This window comes from Vitis vinifera, chromosome 18 (genome assembly GCF_030704535.1).
Source record: "Vitis vinifera cultivar Pinot Noir 40024 chromosome 18, ASM3070453v1".
Classification (NCBI taxonomy): Eukaryota; Viridiplantae; Streptophyta; class Magnoliopsida; order Vitales; family Vitaceae; genus Vitis; species Vitis vinifera.
In genome coordinates this window covers 10,060,112-10,088,024 of record NC_081822.1, presented here as the reverse complement: position 1 = coordinate 10,088,024, position 27,913 = coordinate 10,060,112, and the positions used below count along the sequence as shown (strand labels likewise).

At 37.7% G+C, this 27,913-nt stretch overlaps 4 protein-coding genes across 8 annotated transcripts; 3 read left to right on the top strand and 1 right to left on the bottom strand.

Annotated features, from left to right (window-relative positions):
• The first annotated feature begins 4,605 nt into the window (after positions 1-4,605).
• Positions 4,606-6,285, top strand: LOC100852929 (probable galacturonosyltransferase-like 1). Its single transcript, XM_019216507.2, has one exon. The coding sequence runs from the start codon at positions 4,685-4,687 to the stop codon at positions 5,849-5,851; it is 1,167 nt and encodes a 388-aa protein (XP_019072052.1). The 5' UTR covers positions 4,606-4,684; the 3' UTR covers positions 5,852-6,285.
• Positions 6,286-11,672: 5,387 nt separating this feature from the next.
• Positions 11,673-16,077, bottom strand: LOC100259083 (putative pentatricopeptide repeat-containing protein At1g19290). 4 transcript variants are annotated; one of them, XM_002281823.5, is made up of 4 exons: positions 12,909-16,064; positions 12,586-12,832; positions 12,360-12,496; positions 11,673-12,257 (listed from the first exon to the last, which is right to left on the bottom strand). In XM_002281823.5, the coding sequence occupies exon 1, from the start codon at positions 15,924-15,926 to the stop codon at positions 13,107-13,109; it is 2,820 nt and encodes a 939-aa protein (XP_002281859.2). In that variant the 5' UTR covers positions 15,927-16,064; the 3' UTR covers positions 11,673-12,257; positions 12,360-12,496; positions 12,586-12,832; positions 12,909-13,106. The 4 variants fall into 4 exon arrangements, with proteins under 4 accessions (XP_002281859.2, XP_010664643.1, XP_059590793.1 ...); XM_010666341.3 differs by having other exon boundaries at positions 11,673-12,254; XM_059734810.1 differs by having other exon boundaries at positions 11,673-12,246.
• Positions 16,078-23,155: 7,078 nt separating this feature from the next.
• LOC100253943 (probable calcium-binding protein CML41) lies at positions 23,156-24,398 on the top strand. Its single transcript, XM_002283534.5, has one exon. The coding sequence runs from the start codon at positions 23,653-23,655 to the stop codon at positions 24,226-24,228; it is 576 nt and encodes a 191-aa protein (XP_002283570.1). The 5' UTR covers positions 23,156-23,652; the 3' UTR covers positions 24,229-24,398.
• A 1,286-nt stretch (positions 24,399-25,684) lies between these two features.
• Positions 25,685-27,883, top strand: LOC100248852 (lysM domain receptor-like kinase 4). Of its 2 annotated transcripts, XM_019216733.2 has the most exons (2): positions 25,685-26,231; positions 26,298-27,883. In XM_019216733.2, exons 1-2 carry the CDS (start codon positions 25,826-25,828, stop codon positions 27,764-27,766), a joined length of 1,875 nt encoding a protein of 624 aa, XP_019072278.1. In that variant the 5' UTR covers positions 25,685-25,825; the 3' UTR covers positions 27,767-27,883. The 2 variants fall into 2 exon arrangements, with proteins under 2 accessions (XP_019072278.1, XP_002281880.2); XM_002281844.4 differs by having other exon boundaries at positions 25,688-27,883.
• Positions 27,884-27,913: the final 30 nt, after the last annotated feature.

The window sequence follows — 27,913 nt, the reverse complement described above, 5'->3', positions numbered from 1 at the left end:
TAGCACATGGGCTGCTTTTCTGGGAGTGATCATGATCACAAGCTACCAAGATCTTTTGAATAGGTTTGTCCGGTTGTTTTAAGTTAATTTTATATGTATATTAACAAACTATATTGTCATTGTCATGCAGAATGTAAATATGAGTCCTAGATTTGTTCCTTCAAGTGAAGTAATAGTTGAAAGTCTTATTGAAATTCACACATTTAGAATGATGGCACTATCAAAAATAAGTTTGAAAATGTTCCATTTCTCAGGATACAAGAAGGCCATGTTTTAGTGATGCATGTGCATAACAAATTATTTTGTGCTCCTTGTTGCTGTTGGGACCATGGTGGGTAAGTTTGTCTTTACTGTTTTGGTGGAAATTGTCTAAGGAGGTTATTTTCTTATTGAAGATGCCTGTGATTGTTGGTGTATTTTCTCTTTGGAATACATGATAGTACTTAACAACTTTTTAAAAGTACGCACACATGACATGTCTAGTGACTTCTGTCATTGGTAATTGGGGTTGGGGGGGTTGGCTCTGGATGTTCATAATGTGTGGTGAGTTGAGCCCCTTCAAGTAATAGGGAACTAACTGATTGTTCTTTTCATCTCAAACCAACCTTTAGCCAATCCCTCTCAAAATGGTACATTGTTTGAAACTGGTTGGGCAGTGACAGTATGAAATACACTCAAATTGGGAGCTTTATATTTCCTGTGCAGTATATTGCATTCAAAAGTGGTGAAGAGTGGTACCTGGGAAGCTGTTGCACTACTTGAGATAAGGCTGTGCCTAGACTGGAATTGGAGGACCAGTGCTAAAGGGCTGTATAATTCTGTGCCTGAAAGGAATTAGGTTCTGGCCTCATCAATTGCCTATGTCATGCATGTTGATGGAAAATGTAGAACATAAATTTTGGTTGCGGATAGTCTGTGGGGGTTATCTTATGAGGGTGGGGTGTTGTGTGGTAGGTTGTCTTGGATTTATGCTGTGTTCTAAGGGCGATCCAGTTTTGATTTTGGCTTGGCATTGATTGTTCGGACCATGTGCCCTCATTGGCTGGAATGATAGGGTTAGTAGCATGTTGGTAGTGTGCCAAGGTGATAGTTTTTTAAATATCTTTTGGAACAATGGCCATGGTCCAGAGTTTATTCACGAAGGGGGACCAAAATGTCTGGTCTAGGTCAACAATATACTATGCATTATTTAGTGAATACGTGATGCATATTTATTATGGCCTAAAATTAGAGTCCAAGGCCTATCCAAATGGACTGGGGGGAAACATCTTGTTGACAATCACTAGTCTGTCTACTGATGGAACAGACTCAACTCTAACCCTCTCCTATTATCTTGCAACCAGAAAGTCCTGATCTTAATTCAAAGTACAAATCCACCGCTTGGAATGGGGCCACCGGCACAGCCCATCGGTTAGGTGTTTTTTTTCCCTCCATTGTGCTTCAATCTTTGATTAGGTTGGCGAATGTCAATTTCTTTAATAAACCTCATTCCCATCAGAGCATGATCTTTCACTTAAAAGTGATGTACGTTCAAAAACTTTTAGAAAGAGATTCAGTTTTCTCATGGGCACTGTGACCCAGTGAAAACTTCCTTTGTTTCCCATACTCTCTACTTTATCAAACCAGAGTTGTTGGGGAGGCCTGAGAGACAAGCTACTACTCATATAGGATTCTTCCCACTTGCAAATTATTGAGGGGATTGGAATCAAAATGCTTGTACTGTGTGTGATGAAGACATTTGAATCAGAATGGTGAAAGTGAAACATATATGGATATGTTTCAATCCTAGTTTTTCACATCGCTATCATGTAATATGATTTTCAAAATATTTGGACACTTGGATATGTCCAAGGGTTCAAAAATAATTTGAGTGGGGTGAGCTGGATGCACATCTTGTTTTACCTAAAGATGTTAACTAGTTTTTACACTGGACTTGTATTTTGTTTTGGATATAAGATCTGAACTCTAATTTAATTGATTTTTTATATATGAGCGTCGATTCAAGCTAATAATTTGAAGCAATCTTTGTCGACATCATCTGCAAGTAGTCGGACTGACAAATGATTGGCTTTCCATGTACCCTGTCATACAACAAAGAAAACTTTTGATAATTATTTTCTAAGAAAAATGATAAAAAAACAGCACCATCTCAACACTAAACATGAATTTTATAGAAACAAATTTACTGTGCTGAATGTAGGAAGAGAATTAAGTACAACTATAATAATTGAGGTCTATGCTGGATAAATACGATGTTTTGACGTTAAGGTGGCCTCTGAAACAAGAGAAAAAGACACCAGAAGCTTCCCTTGGAGTACCTGAAGGCTGAAGAGCTTCTTCTAGGGCCCCCATTGCTCTATGACATTTTCTTTTGTTAGGTGAATGCATCTCTGGAGCCACGCGAAAGAGTCACCTCTGAAAAAAATGATAATAATTTCATTGTTTTGTTTTTAATTCAGGCGACCCCTGTATATGAATAAGCGGATGGAGAGCACCGACGTATATGTACCATGTACCGTGTGCCGATATAAATGTATGAAGAAGAAAAAGGGTCGGCCCATGTGCTTGAGCTCATTTAAGCTGACTTTAATTTAGGCTCCTGTGGCTTGCACGTTTGGCTTGTGGAGCAGATGTCGGTGACGATGAAGACTGGTAACTATCAACGTAAAAAGGTCAAAAGGAAAAAAATCTTTATCTCGATACTTGCTTTTTCTTACGCATATTATATATGACATGGGAAATGCAGTGCCACATTGGCTTGTTATAGTGTGAAAACACTAGGTTTTATTGACATTCGTCACTCCATGAACATAAATTTTCTCCATGTGGTGGGGTGTGGCCTTTTTAGCACTCTTGCTTGTACTACTATGTATGAGCCATGTGCTCTGCATCTCGTCACTGCTGCCAGCATGGCACAGTGATGGGATGACGATATGGAGGAGTTGAGGGCTTCATCATCTCCGTCTATGGTTTAATGAAATCCCAAATTTATGACGTACCCTGGCCTAAGGGGCCTCGTCATGTGCGTTCGGAAATGTTGTCAAATTAAAGGATTTTGTAGAAAAGTTGTAACTTTATACCCTTTTTCTCTACTTGAAGTGGAAAATAAATAGTAGAAATCGCCCAAGATACGTCTGATCTTTTCAAATGGTGGCCGGATTCTCTATTGATCAAATCCACTTGAAGGGCAAAACATTAATAGCAAAGTCAAGCTAAGATCATAAATGTAAGTGCCATGTTGCATTAGTTTAAATCTAAACGATAGTTTAGATGGTGGACATTTTGGTAGGAGTCATATCCTATGTATATATAACTTACCATCCTGCAGGTGGTTGGCCGGGGTTGACCCAATCTTGTGAATGATTTAATCAATGGATTAGAAAAATTAATTAATTGCCATAGGAGGTAGGAAGTTTGACCCAACCTCGTGATGAGTTAATTAACAGATTAGAGAAGCTAATTCCTAGAACCACAGTGGCTTAATGATGGGAACAAATATAAGTAACATATGATTAATTCATTTCACTCCAAGCATATATAATTCAAAATTGTTCCGGGTCTGGAGCCACAGGCAAGGCTTAACATCAGCACTGCGCATGACCCTTGACTGATTCCTAAAAAATATTGATCTGGAAGCTCCATTAGCTGAAGCATGGTTTTCAGTGACTCCGATATCTGAGCATATGAGAGATTTTGAGGATGAAGGGCCAACAACCGTGTGATTTGAATATAAATCAAAGTATGCATTCTTGGGCTGTAGGACCAAGACCAACTACAGGAGTGCTTTATTCATAAGACAAAGCATTTAGGAAAGTGTGATGTGAAAATCATAAAGGGACTTTTGATGCAAGTTTGCCTTTTCCTTCGTCAGCAGAGATGCGTAATAGGTTCTGGAGGAGTTTCGTGAAGAAAATTGGTCCAGAAACTTGTACCCAACCTTACGTAAAGCATATTCAAGCATTGAAGGAGGGAGAGAGAGAGAGCTGAGAGAGGGACATTCTAAACTATACAAAGGCCATCTTTCATCTGCGCTAAACTTCAACTGCATTAGTATTTTCTCAAATCATCTAAATATTAAGTTTCCATGAAATATGTCCAACCAAAAGTTTGAAAATTCCCTCAAATAGAATCTGATTCAATCTACATTCAAATAGAAATTAAAGCAGGTATACAACCACGAAAAGGGATAACATTTGATCCCATAACGACATACATGCAATCATGTATCCTTAGAGTTTGGCCAAGTATCATTATCTTAAACATTAGGACATACCACATAGATATATATTACCGTTGAATGTCACATGGATCATGACTAAAGCATAAAGCTAATTAAGAACCTTGTGTGAATGAGGTTGGATTACAATTTCAGCAACTTTCTTTAAAAAAATCTGACTTGGGAGGTGAAAAAAAGACTAGGGTTTCCACAGTGAAATGTAGAGATCACAGTTGTGAATGTGAAAACGAACGAGTTGTCTTTGAGAAAACTTTTGACTTGGTAGCTCAGAGGCAGGCCTGCCTTTTTGTGAAACATTTAAAAAAAAAAAGAAAAAAAAGCAAAGCGTGTGGAAAGCTTTATTATTATTAGATCGAAAGCAAACGCCAGAACAAGGCTATGACACCAAATTAGAGCAAAGCTAGCTTTCTGAACATCTCTCTCTCTCTTTCTCGTTCTCTCTCATAAATGATAATAAAACTCAAACACACCCACCCTCCCCTATTTCCAAATCAAAGCTCACCCTCACTACACAGCACGATGCGTACACCACCGCTTCTCACCCTTTTCTTCTTCTTCCTTGTAATTTATCTCTTCTCCCTCTCTTTCACTGCAGCCAATGCCACCACTCTCCTCTCTCAACACTTCAGAGAAGCACCACAGTTCTACAATTCCCCAGATTGTCCTTCCCTCATTGAAGAGGATAATGAGGATGATGATGATGCTTCGGAAGAGGACAGCAACGGTGGCTACATATGTTCGGACCTCGCCGTCCATGTAGCAATGACCCTTGACACTGCATACATCCGAGGCTCGGTGGCCGCCATCCTCTCAGTTCTCCAGCACTCCTCTTGTCCCCAAAACGTCGTCTTCCACTTCGTGGCCTCCGCCTCCTCCAACGCGTCCCTCCTACGCGCCACCATCTCCACCACCTTCCCCTACCTCCGCTTCCAAGTCTACAGCTTCGATGACTCCGCCGTGGCGGGGCTCATCTCCACTTCAATTCGCTCCGCCCTCGACTGCCCCCTCAACTACGCCCGTAGCTACTTGGCAAATATCCTCCCCTTCTGCGTTCGACGAGTGGTGTACCTTGACTCTGACCTCGTCCTGGTCGACGACATCGGCAAGCTCGCTGCCACCCCGCTGGGAGATAGCTCAGTCCTGGCCGCACCGGAGTACTGCAACGCCAACTTCACTACCTACTTCACCCCCACGTTTTGGTCCAACCCTTCACTCTCATTGACATTTGCAAATCGCAAGGCCTGTTACTTTAACACCGGAGTGATGGTCATCGATCTTGACCGCTGGAGAGCCGGAGACTACACGAGCAAGATTGAGGATTGGATGGAGCTCCAAAAGAGAATGAGGATATACGAATTAGGTTCTCTTCCACCTTTTTTGCTGGTATTTGCGGGTAACATAGTAGCGGTTGATCACAGATGGAATCAACACGGTCTTGGCGGTGATAATTTCCGGGGCCTTTGCCGTGATCTACATCCGGGGCCGGTGAGTCTTCTACATTGGAGTGGTAAAGGTAAGCCATGGGCTCGACTTGACGCCAACCGTCCATGCCCCTTGGACGCTCTCTGGTCTCCTTATGATCTCTTACAGACTCCATTTTCTCTGGATTCTTGAGGGAACACCGCAGCTCCGAAAATTTCAGGCTCACTACCGTCAACTCTACTCTTTCTGATGCATGTAATCGGTGATGAAAATCAAAGAAGAAGAGCACCGCCCAGCGGTGTTGCAGTTGAGATGTAGCTTGAAGATGGTGATGTACATGAGAGCTTTGTCCCTGAAGATGATAGAGGCCGGCATCAATACATATATCAAAGTTTTCAGTTTTGTTCTTCTCCTCCTCCGCCTTTCAGGAACAACTGAGAGAGAAAGGACTACAGTTACAGTTTATAATAATAACAATAACGAGAAAATCCAAGAACGAAATGGATTTTCCAATGCCAATAATCTCTATTGTATTACCATTGTATTAATAACCTGGTATTGCAATAGCAGAGATTATTTTTTTCCCTCTTTCTAAATAATAAACATGAATTAGTTCTACAGTTCTACTTAGAATCTACTCTTTTGCTTTCCAGTGGGTATCCCAATTCAGTTTCCGACCATCTCCCCCTTTTTCTTATATTTTTCAAAAACATAAACATGGGGTACGGGCTACAATTAAGACATGCATGTCATCATCCTCATATTCTTTCCTGGGCAATGGCTGGAAAGACACTTCATTGCCAGCTGATCCGCTTCTTCTTTTACTTGCAGATCGGATAAAGTCATTGATGGGTGTCCATTTTCAATTGAAATACTCTTGATAACCCACATTAATAACAATCTTAGAAACTAATCCATCCGCAGTCCATCGATCCATACAATTGGCTTCTTAAACCAAATTTAATTAAGATAACTGAAGATCCAAACAAATCCTTTAATCAACCGGTTTCCATTTTCGTTGGTCGCATATATTTGAACCTGCTAAAATGGGAACAGCCAAGCACTACCACCCACCCCAATGATTCTCAATCATCGAAACGTTAGTGCCAACTATTTTGAACTGTCTCTTGACTATTCAAACTGTGTATTTTATGAGTTCATTCGTTTTTATTCGAAAGAATAACGGCAAAAGGCCTCACCAACCTAAGATTGTGTACAATTCAAGAGCTGCGATTCCATTATCATTCCTTTTCTTCTCCCAATCTAATAAATATAAGTTTGGTTTAAATCTCATTCCCACTTAATTATGCATGATTAAGAATCAAATACATCATTATTAAATCCATTAGAACGTGGTTTCACAAATAGTTAATAGTTCCATGATAAGATTTTTCTAAACGCCAGGTGTCTCCTCCTTTTTTTTTTTTTTTTCTCTCCTTATGATGAAGACAAAGGAGTGTCGGTAGGGCAAGGAAAGAGGGAGGAAGAAGCCTGGTCCAAACCATTTAAATTATCGCTAGTGTGAGAAAATGTGGTGGTATCATGTACACGTGGCATGCACTTGAATCATAGCTAGAGACTGTTTGTACGGTTTTCGATCATAGATTGGAAGGAAAAGTCTTGGGTGTGGATCCCCCTTTTTCCCCACAGTCTTCAGTCTCTTGGATTGCTTCCAATTCACGACTGTCATCATGAGAGTGAGAGATGATTTTAATTTATCATGCAATTAGATCTTAGGACAGGTGTATCTTTGTAACAAAATTCTCCTCCCACCTTAATTTGGTAGTTACGATGTACAATCCATGGAATAGGGTATTTTAAAAATATATATAATTTAAAAAAAAATTATAATAGTTAAAATATTATTTTTAGTAAATTAATTAGGAAATTATCTTTTGATAATTTTGATTTAAATATTAAAATTTAAAATTATTTCCTAGAAAATACCTTTAAAATTTTAGATTTATATTGAAATTATTTCTTATGTCTTCAAGGATAATTTCTAATATATTATAATTATGTTAAAATTGTCTTCAAAAGATTATTTTTTATTAGTATTTTAAAAATAATCATAAATTTAATAATATTTTTCAATCATCTCGATAAACTTTGTGCAAATTATTATTTTGAATCATTTATATGAACAATTTTACGTCACATTATTTTTAATAAAAATAGAACAAACAATTTTATCTTTTGTTTTTGGCATCTCCAAATTATGATTGCCTTTTTTTTTTTTTTTTTTTTATTCTTTCACTCACAACTCACAAGTGAGCAATCCAAGTTTCATATGGATTAATCATTAAGGGACACCGGAGTAATAATAATAATAATAATAATAATAATAATAATAAATTTGCCACAATTTTTTTAGTAGAATAAATATCTTTATCCCTATTCGATGTGGCCTTTAAGTGGGACGTCCAAATTTTGATTAGGACAGGGTAATTAAGTCACTGGGCATTATCCATGAGGGAATATTAATGCTTCTTCTTGGATTTGACTTTTTATTAAAATAATAATAATAATATTTTAGCAATTAATTAAAATATAAGTAATGATAGTATTTTGTTGGAAGGAGGACTAGGAAATTGAGCTCAACTGCGGGGCTCACAGCATGAGCTTGGCTGCCATTTACTTTTGTTTTCTAATTTTCTTGGTGGAAGAGAGGAAATGATGGATAAGCGCGTGGAACAGAAACAAAATATTTTAACCTAATTATTTGCATTATTACTTCGATTTGAAAATAATTAATTTTTATTTTTTAAAGTTAAAGTAAGTGAAAGTAGTATATAAAAATAATTTTTTATTTTTTTATTTTATTTCTATTATATTTTTCTTAAAGCTTTCTAAAAATCAAATATAGTGTTAATGTCGGGTTTAGTTTGGACAAGTAAATAATGAGTTAAGTAATCCTTTAGCAATCTTGATCCCAATCCTTTTGGAAAGAATTCTGGGACAAGCAGGAATGACAGCAAAGTTGTTACTCGTACCTGAGATTGAAGATTGAAATATCCTTGTATCGCTTGATTTTTACGGCTATGGATAATGACACGTTTTCTTATAATTTGTACTAGACATGGAGGGCCACTTTTAGACCTTGATGAGACCATCTAGCATTTCTTTTGTCGGCCATCATCATCCATGAGAAGCTGGCAGTGCTGTTGCCCCTTTTACAATGGCCTTTCAGTTTTCCCGTTTCGACATTGTTTTTTTGTTTTTTTTCCCCCCGAAGACTAGATTTTTAGTGTACAAAACCAACCCATATGTGATTGAATTTTTCTGGGAAAACAATTTTGAAAAACTCGCCATTTTCCTTAACGGAAAGCATACAATTAATTATAAAGGGGCATACATGAGAGAGATGGTGAGCATGGCATGCTTGGTGCAAAGCTCATGGTTGGCTTTTTCCTGGGTCCAAGTCCCACAACCACACCCAGATGTCCGAATGTGTTGAATGTTTTTCCCATGTCTTTTACCGGCTTGCATGAAAGCTCCGTTGCTCCTCATTTCCAGGTTGAGGTGTCTGATACTCTAAGTTGAATTCATGGCAGATGAGAAATACCTTTCTGCCCATCATTTCTGGAGGTGCCCCAATCTCTAAGCTGGTGTCCTTTCCGACAGGGGAGTACACCTTCCTTGTCTTTTTTCCATTTTTTTCTTCTATTGTGAGAGAGATGTCCTTTGCTTACTACATCATTTTTCTCACATCCACCATACTTCTACGTTAAATAATTCACACACTCCAGGGTTATTTTACAAGCTGAGAATAAGTTCTTTCATTTTTAATTTTTTAAAACTTGTCACTTTCTCAAGAACCAACTGGAGAGAAGCGACAGGATTGACTATTTATCCTATTGGCTCAAACATCAGTTCCCCTGGTCAGTATCATAGTTTAATTAGGCCAAAGAAGAGGATGCATTAATGGTGGTTACAGGACCACAAAGACAATCATGGGTTTTTCTCTTGTGGCTGGTGCAGTGATAGGTCTTCCCCATTTTAGAGGCTCATAAAAGTCCATCTATGGGGTCAAGCTGATAAAAGAAAGGCTGGATGTATCTTATGAAAATGGAACTTGTATCAAAGAGAAGTGCCTTCTATAAATTTCATTCTTGATCTCTTAAAGTAAACTATGTCAATGCGGTATTAATGCAGTAATCAAATAAAAAGTTTTATCTAAATACGAACAGATGTTATATCTCATATCATATAAGGAAACATACTAATCTTTGTGTTTGATGATCTGAATCTTGAATATTAAAGTGCCACTCCCTTTGTTCTTTTAATGTTACAGTGGCACTGTTCAATTTGGCCCCTCCTTCAATGAGAATGTTTGCTTTCTCTCAATCCATGTTTCCCATAACCAACAGACCCTAAAAGATGCCCCCACAAAGGTCCTTTCTTCCCAGCTTAATGGGATTTCAATTCGCTGATGTATATGCTCTACCCAAAGTCTTGGTCTCGGGAGCTCACTGTGACAGGTGGCACATCATTTACTAGATTGATATCAGTCTCGACGCATTTGTCAGTTGCGTATACTACATACACCACACAGTATCTCTACAAGTACGGAATCAACTTAATAGTGAAACTTGATTAAGATTGATTTGATTAAAAATCAACTACTTTTTGTTATTCTGAAAATAATAATAATATGACCCAATTTCACATGGATTAGAAAAACAAATTTCTAAATTCCTCACATTCAAAAAGTTGGGTTTAATCAATTAACCCGACGAGAGTTAAAGCATTCCAAGATTACTTGAGCCTGGGGATCTTAACACAGCATGTGACGGTGTCCTTTTCTCCTAGCTGAATTTGTGCTGAACCAGATGTTAAGCGAGTGGAGGGAGATTTACGGGAGTGAAAGGATGTAAAGTATTGTTTTATTTGTTCCTTTCAGAAGCTAAATTTCACCCTCAAGAAAAGTTCTTGTATCTCTTTCGTGGGCTCAGCAACTTCCATCTGAAACTGACAGCAAGAAAGTATACCAAGGTCGGGGGCCCAATCAATAATCTATTAATGGGACCAAAATCAGCCAAGGCATTCAATTCTTCATACATCTTTTCTAAACGGCTGGTCCCAGATTGATGATGCATATTGGGGTGAAATACGACCAATAGCCAATAGCTTCATTGTTGAAATTTCAAGTGATAGGTACATCGAATTTCTTCATGGACTTCCAAATTCATCCACATGGCATAAACAAGCAACAAAAAAGAGCACAAATATTTCTGCTTCGTGTGGGGTATATTTATGTTTGTGGTTATAGATGAAAACCGGAGCTAATGCGAAAGTCACAATTTTTAAAGGATAATATTAACATTATAAAATTTTTATTAAATATGAAAAAATTTATTGGCCAAACAAAAATATAGCTTTTGACTTGTCCAAAGTGAAACCAAATAAGACCTTCATCCTCCTATCCATCCAATTACATCTTTCTAGCTCTAAAAATAGATCAACAAATAAAACAATAGAAGGAATCTTTGACAAAGATAAGAGAGGCGTGGGAAGAAAAGAGTTATATCATGTCTTTGATAATATGCGAATGAGGCATGGAGTAGGCTATGTGAACGAGGCAATGAATGGTATTCTTCTAGGTATATGAACATCTTCTTGGTCCATATCATGCTCTATTTTTTGGTCAATGACATCAACTCTGAACGAGTCTGCAATATTAAATACTGAACGAAACCCCAAGGAAGATGCTAGGCAAATAAGATGTATTGCTTAAACAAAGCCGTTGTTATCCCTTACTGATGTAAGATTAACATGGAGAGAACAATGCTGATGTCACATCATTTCGAGGAAATATTTCAATAAGTAGACATTCACGGGATCAATAGAAACCTTTTTGGATTTGCATGAAACTTCACTTTACCAACATCTCCAATTTTCCTCTAAATCTTAAATACACAATTAAAAATATAGCTAATGGGGGGGGTCAGCTAAAACTACGGACGTATATAGGTAACGCACAAGTGAATGGATAAGAGAATGTAAAGGGCAGTATCATAATAAGCTTCAAGCTTTAATGCAGTAAACAAAGCACTCAAAGACAACTTGTAGAGAATAGCATTCCAGTTACATTTTGTTTCAGAAGTTATAATCCTGTTCCATAGCATCTATCAGTTTCCCATTAGAACAACCATTTTGAATTTTCTAGTTTCTACCAGTCTAATGTGTACATAGAAGCCTGCTTCATCTTATTTCCAATATTAAAAACAGTTGTATAAGATGGTTACCATGTGAATGACAATGCAGCAACATTCTTGACAGCAGAGGACATGATCTGTTGAGTGGATCCGAGTGCAGAAGCCTGAGTTCCAACTTCCAGCATACTAAATGAATTGAATTGGCAAATGATACATGGCAACAAAGCTTATTGAAGCATGGAAGAATACGCGACAAGAATGGAACCTGGATGGACAAAATAATGGAACAATAGTAACACAACCCCATGTACAGAAGTACATATAATATTCCAATCGACATTCCAGCACAAGCTTCTTTGGAAACAGTGAGGTCCTTTCAGAGAGATATGCCCTTTCAGCTTCTCATGTACCATCTTGAACTGGTGCTGCCTGTTCAGCTTCTTATTAAGACAGTAATTGAACCAATGGTTAGTATCTTCCATACTGACTAAAGTCTCTAGAAAGTTTACAGAAAACAATCATAAGCTTTATTCCAGCCTTACCTTTGAATCTTTCACATGCCACCATCAAATTGAAAAGTTCTGGAATGACAAGCAGCTCCCATAATTATTCCAGTTCAGTACATTCCCTAAGCGTTTCATACATTTAAGCAACATCTAGCACATGTGGTAATTTTAACCTGCAACTAGAAGCACTAATATTAACTTCGAACAAAATTTTCTATTTCACAGCCTGCACATAATGTCAAAAGAGGAAGTCAGCGAGTACCTTTGTGCTACCCAAAATCTGAAAATGATGAAATGCTGGGACCCAAAATCCGGCAGCAACTTCACTTATCCATTATGGTCCCTTTAGGACCAAATATACGAATTGGACAGTCCAAAGCAACCACTCCCACAAATTTCCATGAATGTTTAAATTTTGGAAGTAAGAAGCAATTCATATTCTATTTGAGCTGAAAATGTTCCATTGGAACCTTCATTATGATTTTGGGAGGATACCAACTAGCCACATACTGCACAACAAAAAACCAACCTTAATAAATATCATAAAATAGGAGCAACTATATTAGTATTTGCAGTGCAAATTACCTGACACTCTCCAGGAGGTTACACTGAATCTATTTAGTCCTCCTCAATGTACAGCCCAAGCCTCTGAATATGCATGAAGAAGCCCATTCAAGAAGGCAAGGCCATGGCTGGACTCCAAATCATTCTGACAACTGAATTATGTTCTCAAAAGTCCCTTAACTCACTAAAGCACAGATCAACATACAGCTTCAGGCTTGCTCATTTCATTGTAGTTTGAGGTCTTAAATCCACCTGTTTATGAGAAATAGCAGTGGTGGAAAGACATCTGATATGCATCATATCATAAAGTTTGTGTATCTTTTGCATCTCTCCACTTCTAATGTAACCTTGAACCAAAGTACAGTATTCTATAAGCTTAGAGTCCACACCTGCCTTGATCATTTGATTCAAAAGCTTCATAGATCTTTCTATATCTCCATGCTTACAAAGACCATTGATCAAGGCAGAGTATGTAACAACAGAAGGAGAAATCCCTTCTTCTATCATTTTATCTTTCAGTTTGAAGGCTGCATCCATATTACCAATCTTGCAATATCCATCGATCAATGTATTATAGGTAACAACATTTGGAAACAATCCCTTCTGGTGAAGTTTATGGAAAAGCCTCTGTGCTCGATCCACGTTTTCTGATTTGCACAAGCCATTTATAAGAGCATTGTATGTAACTATGTTTGGAACAAGACCCCTTCTCAGCATCTCGTCCCTTAAGCGAAAAGCTTCATCAACATTACCAGCCGCAGAATAGCCATGAATCAGGGTACAGTACGTAAAATTATCCGGAACAAATCCTTTCAGTGATAACATAGAGAAAAATCTTCTTGCATCATCAACCTTCCCAGTCTTGCAAAGGCCCGCAATAGCAATATTGTACACAATATTGTTGGGTAGAAGAAAAGTTTTACAACTTTCATCAAGAGAATCTGCAATTTTCTGAATGGCTGCATATCTAATGTCAGACTTGAGGAAACATTCATGATCAGGAAAAAAACCATGATCCACCATTTTCTGCATCAGCAAATTTGCTTCATCAATCCTACCAAGCCTATATAGGCCACTGACCATTGTGCTGCATATAATTATATTGGCAGATAGCCCATTCTCAGTCATCTCAAAATATGAACTAAAAGCTTTATCCAGCATCCCTTCTTTGCACCAACCATCAATAAGGGCTCCATAAGTAACAATATTTGGGGTCAATCCCCTTATGCCCATCTCAGTGAGAAGATCTGTCACTTCAACTAATCTCCTAGACTTAAAAAGTCCACTAATAAGAGAATTGTACATCTCAATGGAAGGTGAAATTGGTTCCCTTTCCATGGCACCCTTAACTTTAAAAGCTTGTCCAACATTGCTGGCTTTACAATACCCATCAATTAGGGTTCTGTATGTTATTCCATCAGGGGAACATCCCAGATCCTTCATCTTGTCAAAAATTTCCTCCGCTTCAACCATTTTCCCCATCTTACATAATCCGCTGATCATTGTATTGAAAGTAATCCTACTTTTCGTAAATCCTCTTGCTAGAATATCTTTCCACAATGTTGAAGCTCCTTCAAAATTTTCCATCTTGAATAACCCATCAAGCAGAGTACTATAGCCAACCTCATCAGGAGCCACACCCCTTTTCATCATCAAATGCCAAATTTGCAAAGCATCATCAAAGGCACCCACACGGCACAAGCCTTTAAGAAGAGTATTATAAGTTAAGACGGTTGGTTCAATCCCTTCCTGAAGCATCTTGTCACAAAGGTTGAAAGCTTCAGATGTATGGCCTTCTCTACAGTACCCATCCAGTAGAGTATTGTAGCTATAAGAGTCTGGCTTCAAGTTCCAATCCACCATACGGGTTATCACTCCCTCTGCTTCATGAATTTCACCACGTTTGCAATATCCATTAATCAATGAATTACAAATAAATAAGTTTGTTTTCAGGCCCAATCTCAACATCTCATCCAAAAGCCTAACAGCATCATCTATTTTTCCAGTTCGACAATAACCATCTATCAAGACACCATAAGCACGCTCATCAGGAACCAAAGCTGCCTCCTCCTGCATTCCTCTAAGCACCTTCTCTGCCTCGTCCATTTTACATTGTTTGCAATAACCCTTGATCAACAGGGTATATGTAACCACATTTCTTGAAACCCCCTTTTCACTCATGAATTTCAGCACTCCTTTTGCAGCTTCCACATCCCCCAGACTAACATAGCCATTAATCAAACTATGGTAGGTCACTATATTTGGTTCAACACCCAAATTCTCCATTTTTTTCACAAATCCCGCTGCTTCATCCACTTTCCCGTCCTTGCAAAATGCATTCACCATTATTGAAACCATAAAAACGTCCGGAACTATTCCAACCCTGATCATTTGCTGATAAACATAATGTGCCGTGTGGGTCTCCCCATTTTTAACCAAATTGTTCAACAAACTATTGCAAGACCGCAAGCTTGGTATTCGGCCACACTTGCCCATATTATCAAACACGTACAATGCATTCTTTGTCAAACCCTTTTCCACATACACCTTCAGAATCATATCAAAAACAGTGGGCGAAAATGCAAATTCTCGATAAACCCCAACTAATTCATCCCAAATCACATTGCCACGATCCTTGAACTTACAAAGATCAACGAGCTGGTTCAAGTACGCTCTGGTCTCATCATACATTCGACCTCTGGACAATATATGAACAAGCTTACAATAAGACTTAACGTTGGGTCTAAAATTTTGCTGCTTAGAAACAAATTGGAAAAACCCTAGAGAAGCAGTAGGGTTTAGTCTGAGGTTCCGGAGAACAGCGTCGACGATATCGTCAGAGAAGACGAAATTAAGTTTGGAGATGGCATTGCAACGGCGGAGAAGCACGAGACGGCAGATGCGGGAGACTAATTCGGGTGGGGCTGGATGGGATTCGTCCCGGAGCTTCCAGAGAAGGGTCCGTGAAAGGTGGATTGGCCGACGGAGATGGAGGCGTGAGGGAAGTGGAGGAGTGAAGATGGAGAAGTACCTGTGCATTGATACGTGTTGAGTTGGATCCGCCTACCTTCATCGGGTCATCCGATTTACAGTTGCGGCCGCTCCTAATCGTTGATTTCCAAACCGCATCAACATCTTAGGACGGGCTCTCGGCTCCCTCATGTACCGCAATTACCATTTTTTAAGACGAATAAAATGGGTGTTTGCTTTTTTTAGTTTTTCGTACAAAGTAATTTGATTTCAGTTTTTATTTTTTTAATATATATATCTATATATATATATATATATATATATATATATATATATATATATATATATATATATGATTTATTATAAAATTTGTACGGAATACGAAAGTTAAAATATTTAACTTTTTTTAAAATAAAAAAATAATATATTATTTTTTAATATTTAATCAAAATAAAATATTATTAAAATCAATTAAATATTATTTAATTTTAAGTTCTATTTAAAATTAAGTAAGAAAAACAAATACTATTAAAAAAACTCTATAATAAAATGAACGGTGAAACTAGTAGGTATAAAGCAAGATTGACCGTTTTGAGGTGGATTAGCCTTATCAATTTGTCCAAACCTACATCAAATGCAAAATAAGGTCTAGTTATAATTTTTAACCCACGTCGAACTTTTTAGGTAATTATTTCTCAACAAGTTTCCACACGTTATCAAATTAAAAGTTGAGAAATTAGAATTCAGTCTCCTAATAAATAAAATAATTATTTTAAATTTAAAAGGTTAATAGTTAAATATCTCATGATCATAAAATATATTATTAGATAAATAAGAACCCTCAAACTCAAATTTCAATTTTTAAAAATACTTTAACAATTAAAAAGATTAAATTCATTGATATAATTAAATAAATGAGAAAAATTACTTTTTTTTTTCTTTTATAGTTTATATCTTCCATATGTTAAATAAATGAATAAATAAATAATAATTTATCAAACACTTCTACGGTCAAATCAATGAATATAAGCAATGTTTTGAAAATTGAATTGGATTGGTCAATCGAATTGATTCGAGGTAGCCTTTCCAATTTAGTTCCCTTTAATGAACTGCCTAACTATCAAAGTAGTTATAAACCACCTAACCAACAGTTGAATTGATGAAACGGTGAATCAAACAAATCAAACTGTTCTCGAAGAATCGGACATTGCCACTACCTATTAATTGGGTTTTTTTTTTTTTTTTTGGCAAAAACCCAACCAAAGAAGCTCATATTACCACATGTTGGGCTTACCTGCAAGCTGATGTTGGGCTACTTCAAATTAATGAATGGTGGTTTTTCATTCATACTTTCATTCGTTCACGTACAAAGTATATATAGAGGGTATACATGACTCAATATCCCATAATCAAGCTATACAACTATATAATCATATCTGTTAATTATGTTGACCACCTATAATCAAGCACTATAATAAAGCGTAATCACCTAAGAATGGGAAAGAATGATTACAAGGATTTGTACAACTAATATCTCAACACTCCCCCTCAAGTTGGTGCATAGATGTCATATATGCCCAACTTGTCTAAATTTTTTTAGAACACTCGACTTGAGACTGCAGCTTTGGTGAGGATATCAACCAATTGATCTTATGATCGAATCTTAGGCAATTCCACAATCTTATCATCCACCTTCTCCTTAATGAAGAATTTGTCCACCTCGACATGCTTTATACGATCATGTTGTACTGGATTATGAGCAATGTCACATGTGGCTTTGTTGTCACAAAACAATCGGATTGGTTGCCTAGATAGGTAACCTAAATCCTATAAGAGGAGTCTTAGTCATAATGTCTCACAAAGTCCTAGAGTCATACCCCTAAATTCCGCTTCTGCACTTGAACGAGCGACGACATTCTATTTCTTACTTTTCCATGTCACAAGATTACCATATACAAAGGTAAAGTAACCAGATGTAGATTGTCTATCATCCATTGCACCGACCCAATCAGCATTAGTATATACTTCAATATTCTAATGATCAACATTTTTAGCGAACAAAATTCCCTTCCTAGGAGCATTCTTCAAATACCTCAAAATGTGCATGACTGCATTCATATGTTGTTCTCCAAGATTATGCATGTATTGACTCACTACACTCAATGCATAAGCAAAATCTGGTCTTGTATGAACTAAGTACATTAATCTCTCCACAAGTCTCTGGTATCTTCCCTTATCGGTTGATACTTGATTAGACTCAACCCACAATTTTAGACCTTCTTCTATTAGTGTATCAACATGTTGACATCCTGACATTCCAATCTCCTATAAAAGATCTAAGGCATACTTTCTTTGAGACAAAAAAATCCATTCACTTGATCGAGAAACTTCAATCCCAAGAAAGCATTTCAAAGAACCTAGATATTTTATTTCCAATTCTCTAGACAGATAATTTTACAGAGTTTTTATTTATTTAGGATCATCTCCTGTAACTACCATGTCGTCCACATGTACGATGAGTGTCGTAATCTTATCATGTTGTTTTTTCAGGAATAAAGTGTGATTTGAATTACTTTGACGATAGCCAAAAGCTCTCAAACTTTGTGAACCTTCCAAACCATGCTCTCAGGGATTGCTTTAACCCATACAATGACCTCTTCAATTTGCACACCTTCTAACATTGCTTTTCTAACACCATGCATCCTGATTGAAGATCCATATATAATTCTTTAGATAACTTGCCATGCAGAAAGACATTTTTTACATTGAACTGTTGTAATGGCCAATCCAAGTTTGTAACTAAAGATAGTAATACTCGAACTGTGTTGATCTTAGCTATAAGTGCAAATGTCTTTGTGTAGTTAATTCCATAAGTTTGAGTGTACCATTTTGCTACCAGTCTTGCTTTAAATCGTTTAATACTATCATCTGCCTTATACTTCACAGTATAGATCCAACGACACCCAACTGGCTTCTTTCCTGGTGGATATTCTACAAGTTCCCATGTTTCATTCTTTTGCAATGATTTCATCTCTTCATTCATGGTTGTTTTCCACCTTGGATCAGTTAAGGTTTCCTGCACACTATTAGGAATAGCTATAGTAGATAATTGATTTACAAATGACTTATTTGACTTTGGTAGACAATTCAGATTCATATGTAGGTTTAGGAATACCTCTATTATGACGGTGTGGTAACCATTTCATGAATGGATCAGGTTCCAAATTAAGAACACCCTTAGCAGACGACGATTGGTTTGGTATTTCAGTGAAGGCATCTTCAGACCCAAATTGTTCAGATGGTGGTGATGGTTCCATTGTATTATCTCTTCCCTCTTTTAGCACTTTTTCAGTTTTGGAGTTGTCATTACTACTTGGTTCCAAAGTTGTACCACTCATATCCAATTTAACCTCTTCCTGGTTCACTAGTTCAGATTGTCCATATTCATCATCTTTAAAGATATGATAATCATAATCGAGAGTTTGAATTTCTTTATGGTACTCCCCTTGAAGTTCAGACTCAAATGAAAAATACATCGAATCTTCATGAAACATTACATCCATTGTAATAAACATTCGTTGAGTTGGAAGATGGTAACATTAATATCCTTTTTGGTGCAATGCATATCCAACAAACACACATTGCAATGCACGGAAAGTTAACTTGGTGGTTAGTGTTTGTGTAGATGCATAAATACCACGCAACCAAACACACGAGGAGGTAAATTTGGGACGGTTGGGGCAACTACGACATTAGTAAGAGCTTGGAGAGGTGTTTGGAAGTCAATTGAGTTGGAAGGTACCCGATTGATCAAGTATGCAGCAGATGTGATTGCTTCTCCCTAATAAGATATCGACATTTTTGCTGCTATCAAGGAAACACGAACAACCTCTAACAAGTGTCGATTTTTTCGTTCAGCGACACCATTTTTCTGGGGTGTATTGGAACAAGTAGTTTGATGAATAATATCATATCCTTCCAAATACTTTTGAAGATCAAAACTCTGATATTCTCGACCATTATCGCTACGCAGAACCCAAACCTTTGCATTGTACTAAGTTCCAATCATTTTATGAAAATTTTCAAACAACAAGTTTACTTCATCTTTGGTTTTTATCAAGCATAACCAAGTCATTCTAGTACAATCATTAATAAAAGTAACAAACCAACGCGATCCACTCAAAGTTAGGACTTTGGATAGGCCCCAAACATCATAATGTATAACCATAAAAGTTATTCAAAATTAACAGAATCGAAGCACGATGACTTTTAGCCAATTCACAAATATCACAACGGAAACCAGAAACATCACTCCTTGGAAACAAAGTAGGAAACAATTTTTTTAAATAACCAAAGGAAGCATGTCCTAGACGTCGATGCCACAACCAAATTTCAGACTTTTTCTTCTCCCCCTCAGACCCATCTGCCATCAAGGCTTGTCGCAACTTATTGGAATCCTTTGAATGCAAGTCCAAGTAATAGAGTTTTCCTCGCTTAATACCACAACCAATCGTCTGTCTTGTTTGGATGTCTTTAAAAACACAAAATTTAGGCAAAAAAATGACAATACAAGATAAAGCTGCAGTGATTTGAGAAACTGACAAAAAATTGTAATCTAAAGATGGAACAACTAAAACAGAATCCAAATTCAGAGTATCAGTAAGAGTTAAGGATCATTCCCCAATGACTAAGGTTGTGTTACCATTGGTTGTGGAAACAATTTTTTGTGAGGAAGGTCTAAGGGGTAAGACCTGTCTAGAATCAAAAGTCATATGATTTGTAGCACCAGAATCAATTATTCTTGTATTATTAATAATAGGTTTAGAAGTATTTAAAACCTTACCACCATAATCTGTGGCGGCTACCAATGCAGAGGCTTTCTCAACAACATTATCCTCTATTTTTATTTCGGCAACAACTGCAGTTGAGGTTTTCTTGGAATCCTTCTTCTGTTGATCACGATTATGATCCCACCAGTCTGGATATCCCACAAGTTCAAAACAACAACTCTTGGTATGACCAGTCTTATTGCAATGAGTGCATTTGAAGGTTGACTTATCAATATCAGGGGTTGTCTTAGGATGGTTGGTCTTGGATTGGTCCCGCCAATTCTGGGTTGATCGTTGTTGGACTACCATAGCTGAGGTGTCAGGATTGTTAGATTTTGCTTTCATACTAGCATGACGCATTGCCTCTCGTCGAATCAGTGCATAACATTCTTCCAAACCGGGAATAAGATCTTTGTGTAGAATCTCTCCTCGAACTTGCTCAAAGTCACCATCCAATCCAGCAAGAAAGATGTGCACCCATTGTCGTTCAATGGATTTTCGGTATGCTGCAATGTCATCAGGGTCTTTCATGACTACCTTATCCCGATGATCCAATTCGCAAAAAATCTCAGTTATCTCTTCATAATATTCAGAAAGAGACCTGCCGCTTTGTTTGGCAGTGAAGGCTTTTTTATTCAAAGTGAAAACTTGAAATTCATTGCTTCCATCATAGAAGGCCTTTGATAATGCACTCCAAATTTCTTGAGCGGTGGGTAAGCGTAAGTAACGCTTCATAATTTCTGAACTCATGGACATTAACAATCATCTTTTCACCTTTTGATTCTTAGCATACCATTTTTCATATCCATCTTCTAAATCTTTTGGTGACTTTGTCTTACCTCAAATGTAGGAAAGTTTTTCCCGTTCAACAATATGCATCTCCACGAGTTGTGACCAAACGTCATAGTTTGATTGAGTAAAAAATAATTCCTGGATTAAAAGTACCTTTAGATTGAAAAACAATAGTATTTTTTTCACTTTTTTTTTATTTCTTTTTTTTTTATGTAAGCAAATTAAAATATAAAAATGATACACACTTTTCCTTGGCGCTTGTTCTTCTTTGACAAATTTGTAGATCGATGATGACCGACGTCGAAGCAAGGAATGGCTGTGATCTTTGGCGTGGTGCAGGTAGAGCAATCTGACGATTTTGAAATGCAGGGGCTTGGGAATGCAATTCAATTGGGGTGAATCGAAGTTTTGAATGGGTATATTTGTGGGTATATTTGAATGGGAAGTTTGCAAGGAATTTTGTCTCAAAAGAGGTTTCTAAGGTTGGCTCTTATACCAACTTCAAATTGATGAATGATGGTTTTTCATTCATACTTTCATTCGTTCACGTACAAAGTATATATAGAGGGTATACATAACTCAATATCCAATAATCAAGCTATCAAGCTATACAGCTATACAATCATATTTGTTAATTATGTTGACCACCTATAATCAAGCATTATAATCAAGTGTAATCACCTAAGAATGGGAAAGAATGATCACAAGGATTTGTACAACTAATATCCTAATATCTCAACAGGGATTACCCGTATAAGGATTTGATTTGTGAACCTCAAGTTAAGGATATGACATGGGCACCACTCAACACGTTTTTTAATGCCAAGCATCGAAGAAAAAAAAATATTTTTTCATAAAAAAAATTATAAAATTAAATAAAAATAACATAATATTTTTTAAATGATTTAAAATTATTTTTTTTTTCATTTTCAATATATTTACATTTAAATATTTTATTTTATTTATATTTATACATGATTTAATTAGATAATATCAAAGATAAAAAATAAATATTATTTATTTTTAAATATATGTATGTATATATATATATATATATTAAATTTTAATAATATATAAATTATATATTTATGACGTTATTGATTGTTCGATCATTCATTTAGTCATTGAACTGTGAATTGATAATTTTTTTATTTTAATTTTTAAAACATCGAATATGAAAGCTAGCCTCCATCAATTGCCCTTTGAATATGCCAATTACCATACTCGAGTTTTGGATGAAACTTCCAAAAATTCAAATCTAATGACTTTGTATGATTTAAAAGCATGTAACTCAATGGTAAATTCCTCTCCACAACTAATCTTAATTTGACACGTTAAAAAAATTGAAAACTTCGATTACACACATCATTATCTATCATTTATGTTGAAATTTGAACGCGAAGACCTCAGCAGCATTGGGCCCAAAAAAGGTTTGAATTCCAAAAACATTATTTTCTATTGCTTAATCAATGCCATTTTCAAAGTATCATTTTCCTGGAGATGGGAGGCATGAACCATCCCAGCAAGAGAGGAATTCTACAAGAAGATATGTCTTTGTTGCCTTGTGGTCCACAATGACCTCCTAGCTTTTGAATCATAGATGAATTATTGATGTCTTTTATCTTATATGTCATTTGATTGTTGGGAAAGTTCTCCGAAAGGGAAAAAAGCTTCGATACCTTTCAATAGCCACACTCACACTGCCACTGGGTTTTAGAATTGTAGACTTTTGTTTGATTTTTCTAGATTTTCTTCCAAATAGAAGAAATATCATATGATAAATCCCAAATTTTCATTTTAGCAGTTTTTCCTCCGCATGTCCAAACAAGTATTTTCAACATGGAAAATTTGAGGGAAAAAAAATTAAAAAGTAGCTCAGTATTGTTCCCAAAAAAATTACATGACCCCAAAGCAGAGGGAATGGGGGAGAATTTCCATCCACTTTCGTGGGGGCTAAATCATAGCTGTAGTTGGTACAAAAATCACTCATGAACCCCAAGAAGCTGCGTTGAACCTTCACCTATTTGCCAGCTTTCTCCTGCCCATAAAGCAATTTTGCCCTCTTATTCTCTTCTCAACTTGTCGCAAATTCCCAGTCTGAAGCCTTATCAACTTTCTCCTATATAACTGTGTGCCATAACCTTCAGTTTCTTGTCCAAACCAGCTCTCCTACTATGGCCACTGCTGCTGTCACGGCCACTGCTTCCAAGTCCTCCAAGTGGTTCTCCAGCAAAACTACTAAACTCAGCCTCCCTCGCGTTGGATCCAAATCCAAATCCTCATCCTCGAGCCCATGCCCTTCTCCATCTCTAGTCCTTGGACCAAAGAAGAGCTCAAAAGAAGATGAGCTCCGACAAGTTTTTGGTTACTTCGACAGTGATGGAGATGGGAGGATATCGGGTGAGGAGCTTAGAGTTTACTTCCAGTCTATCGGGGAGTCCATGTCGCATGAGGAGGCGCAAAAAGTGATTGGCGATTTCGATGTCGATGGTGACAGCTTACTAGAATTTCAAGACTTTGTTCGATTGATGGAGCAAAGCAGCGAGATGGATGATGACCTTAAGAGGGCTTTCCAGATGTTCGAAGTGGAAAAGGGTTGCGGGTGCATCACCCCAAAAGGACTGCAACAGATGTTCAACAGGCTGGGAGATTCCAAAACTTACGAGGAGTGTGTGGCAATGATTCGAGTGTTTGATCTTGATGGCAACGGAGTGCTCGACTTCCATGAGTTTCACCGGATGATGACTTGACTCTCTTGATGTGTGGATGTATATATACCAATCTAGCTACGTACTTAATTGATATATGGAGAGAGAGATCAGATGAAACCCAGTATTAATGCCCTCACAAGCTATATTATATTTTTGGGTTTCAGCCATTTATTTATTCTAATTAAAAAAATTCCCTTGTTGCATCGTTATTTTGCTTGTTACTACTGTGAGTTCCATTGCAAATTTGCAGAGATGGAGGGGGAGGTCCTGGTCCAGGGCCCAACACCATTTGTGGAGTAGTACCAAATTGGCGTTGTTTGCCATTATGAGGAGGTGTCAGCCACCACTTTGTCCCTTTTGAACTGTAACACTCATATGACCATGTTTGCCATTATGAACAAGCATCTAGAATTCGAAACGGGGCAAAAGGAAATGGCTCTGATTACGCTGCCTCCCATGTGACATTCATCATTCATGCATTTGGATGGTGCTAGTCATTGAGGCATTCCACTCTTCAGTCCCGGGCTTCTTTTCTAGATAAGGTAGGTATGTTTTTCAATGCTTATAAGACCTTGACCCACACCTACTTTTAGGCCATTTACATTCAATTTTGGGCTTTGGAATACCCAGCATATAGTTTGGTCCTTTACTGTTGTTCCAAATATTCGACAAGCCCCATAGATCCTTTTTTTTGTCCCCAAATATTTGTTAGGCGGACCCATTTCCCTCTACCTCCACCTCATATTCTTGCAAGAAACGTGCACTAAAGCGTAAATTAATGGAGTCAGTTAGGAACTTAGGACTACAAAATAGCTTGGATCATCTGTCATCATAGGTTTTGACCCATTCTTCGGGCTGGCACATAAGCCACTCCTGCCTATGCGTCACTGCCAGACGAACCGCGGGCCCATGTTTCGGTCAAGCCTGATCAGTTTTCCCGGTCTGGACCATGTTGGTCAAGCACTTAACCCGTTGAACTTATACAAGATGCTAACAATGTGGCTGCTTGCCTCAAAATCCACTGGCAAGTGGTTGGCGGACAATAGGCATGATACCGTGATTAATTAATTACTCAAATACTTTTTCATACTCCCTGCCTCATCCGGGCTTTGAAGCAGTGCACAACTTGCATGTCCAATAGTTTGACCAGCCGGGTTCGGAGGGCCGGTCTAGTCTAGGATTAATAAAACTGACGACCCCTTAGATCTCTCCCTCCAGTAGACTAGTATCACGGGCCGCCCTAGTTTAGGTTAAATTATTATTATTATCCTTGAAATGGAACATCTGGAATTTTGGACATATAAACCAGGTCAAGGCTCAAGTTAAAGAATTATTGTTGTTAATTTCCGCCCAGAGAGTCTAAAAGATAGACTTAACGAAAAACCAAATAGTCTTTAATGAAGGTATTTAAACTAGGGCAGGCCAAAAATCATTGTTGTATCATTGAATTTGGCCCTAAGCAAAGGTTTAAAAATTCCATTATTTGCGTGACAGAGCATACTAAAACAAATTTAGGGTCCATGAGACGTGCCATTTAGTCGACCGAATCCAGAATCACCCTTTCTTTAATCCTCACACGCTTATTCCCCTATTTTCACGCGGTTATATCCATCATCAACATCATTCTAAAGTGGTCATGATATTCCACCAATTAGTTACTCAGCTCCTTCACAATCATTACTCTCATTTCCCGGAGAAACCAATGACCATGTATCAGACTCTCCTAAGTTTGTTCATTCTCATTTCCTTAGCTTCATGCATCAATGCTCAACAAGAGTATTCAGGAAATTCAGTACTCAACTGTGACAACAGCGATGACTCCGGTCCTTCTTCGGCTTTCCTTTACACCTGCAATGGCTTATACTCCTCCTGCCAGGCCTTTCTCATCTTCAAGTCTGAACCTCCTTATAATTCAGTTCCAACTATTTCAATGCTCATGTCTTCAAACCCAGGGGAGCTTGCTAGAATCAACAGTGTGAAAACGCTCACTGTCTTCCCCACTGGAAAAGAGGTGATCGTTCCAGTGAATTGCTCTTGCTTAGGTCAGTATTATCAAGCCAACACCACGTTTCATATCCAGGATAACCAGCAAACATACTTTATAATAGGGAACAACACATACCAGGGATTATCTACATGTGATTCTCTAATGCGGGCAAATCGTTATAGTGAATTCAGCTTGTCACCTGGCCTTGAATTGCATGTACCACTTCGATGTGCTTGTCATACAGAGCATCAAGCAGAAAATGGAACGAAGTATCTACTGACTTACTCGGTCAGCTGGGAGGATAACTTTCCGACTATTGGTGAAAGGTTCAATGTCAGTGCAAAGAGTATAGCGGATGCAAATGGGTTAATCTCAGAAGAAAACCCAACAATTTTTCCTTTCACAACAATTCTGATTCCCCTGAAAACTGAACCCTTGAGCTCACAGACCAAAACTCACGCTACTCAACCAGTACTCGATCCACCTCCGCCCACTTCTGATTCTGGGAGCAGTAGATCCAAGAGAAGAATCTACTTGGGTGCTGGAATTGCTGCAGGTTGTTTTTTGCTGGGCCCCAGTGTCATTTTCTCCATTGTCTTCCTATTTTACAAGAAGAGATCAAAGAAGGTTCCTCCGGTTCATGGAAAAACAAAAAGTGTATTGCCAGAAGATCTTCTTGTTGAAATCGCTAGTGTTGATCCAGTCCCGAAAGTGTTTGAATTCAAGAAATTAAAGAAGGCCACCGGGAATTTCAGTTCCAAGAGTAGGATAAAAGGTTGTGTCTTTCGTGCAGAGCTGGGCAGGGAAATCGTAGCAGTTAAAAAAATGAAAGTGGATATATCGGAGGAAGTGAACATTCTGAACAAGCTCAACCACTGCAATTTGATAAAGCTGCATGGTGTCTGCAAGAATGGAAGCTGTTTCTACCTTGTATTCGAGTACATGGAAAATGGTTCTTTAAGAGAATGGCTTCACAAAGAAAGCTCCAACCATAGTCAGAGCTGGAGCAAGAGGATCCAGATTGCCCTAGATGTTGCTAATGGCCTTCACTATATTCATAACTTCACCAAGCCTGCCTATGTGCATAAGCACATCAAGAGTAGCAACATTCTATTAACCAAAAATCTGAGAGCCAAGATTGCGAATTTCAGCCTCGCAAGGACAGCAGTGAAGGGAGCAAAGACCCATGCCCTGAACATGCTTGTTGTTGGCACTAGAGGCTATATGGCACCTGAGTACATAGAGGCAGGGTCAATAACTCCCAAGGTTGATGTCTATGCTTTCGGAGTGGTGATGTTGGAGCTGATTACTGGAAAAGATGCCGTCATAATACAGAATGAAGAGGAAGTACTGCTTTCAGAAGCCATGATTTCCATCATGGAGAGGGGAAATGCAGAGATCGAGCTTGGTCACTTTCTTGATCCTTGTCTCCTAGGAAATAATGGGATTGAATCTGCCACGAGGATTGCAAAACTAAGCATAGCCTGCTTGACAAAAGATCAAGCAAGAAGACCAAGCATGGGTGAGGTAGTGTCAACCCTGTTGAAGATTCAAGTGGACCAACAGAAGTCAGAAATGCAGTTTGACTAGTTTGCTTAGATTATTATTATGGGGGTGTTAAGCCTGTTGGAGTGATTCCATGTAATAATATTTTGTATATATATCATAAAAGTCAAGCAGGAATAACAGTCCAGCCTAATTTTGATATGTTTTCCCTGTTATTCCCATGAGGATGAT

Excerpts from the sequence above, each read along its gene's own strand:
- LOC100852929 (XM_019216507.2), top strand. The coding sequence starts at position 4,685 with ATGATAATAAAACTCAAACACACCCACCCTCCCCTATTTCCAAATCAA.
- LOC100259083 (XM_059734809.1), bottom strand. The coding sequence starts at position 15,926 with ATGCACAGGTACTTCTCCATCTTCACTCCTCCACTTCCCTCACGCCTC.
- LOC100253943 (XM_002283534.5), top strand. The coding sequence starts at position 23,653 with ATGGCCACTGCTGCTGTCACGGCCACTGCTTCCAAGTCCTCCAAGTGG.
- LOC100248852 (XM_002281844.4), top strand. The coding sequence starts at position 25,826 with ATGATATTCCACCAATTAGTTACTCAGCTCCTTCACAATCATTACTCT.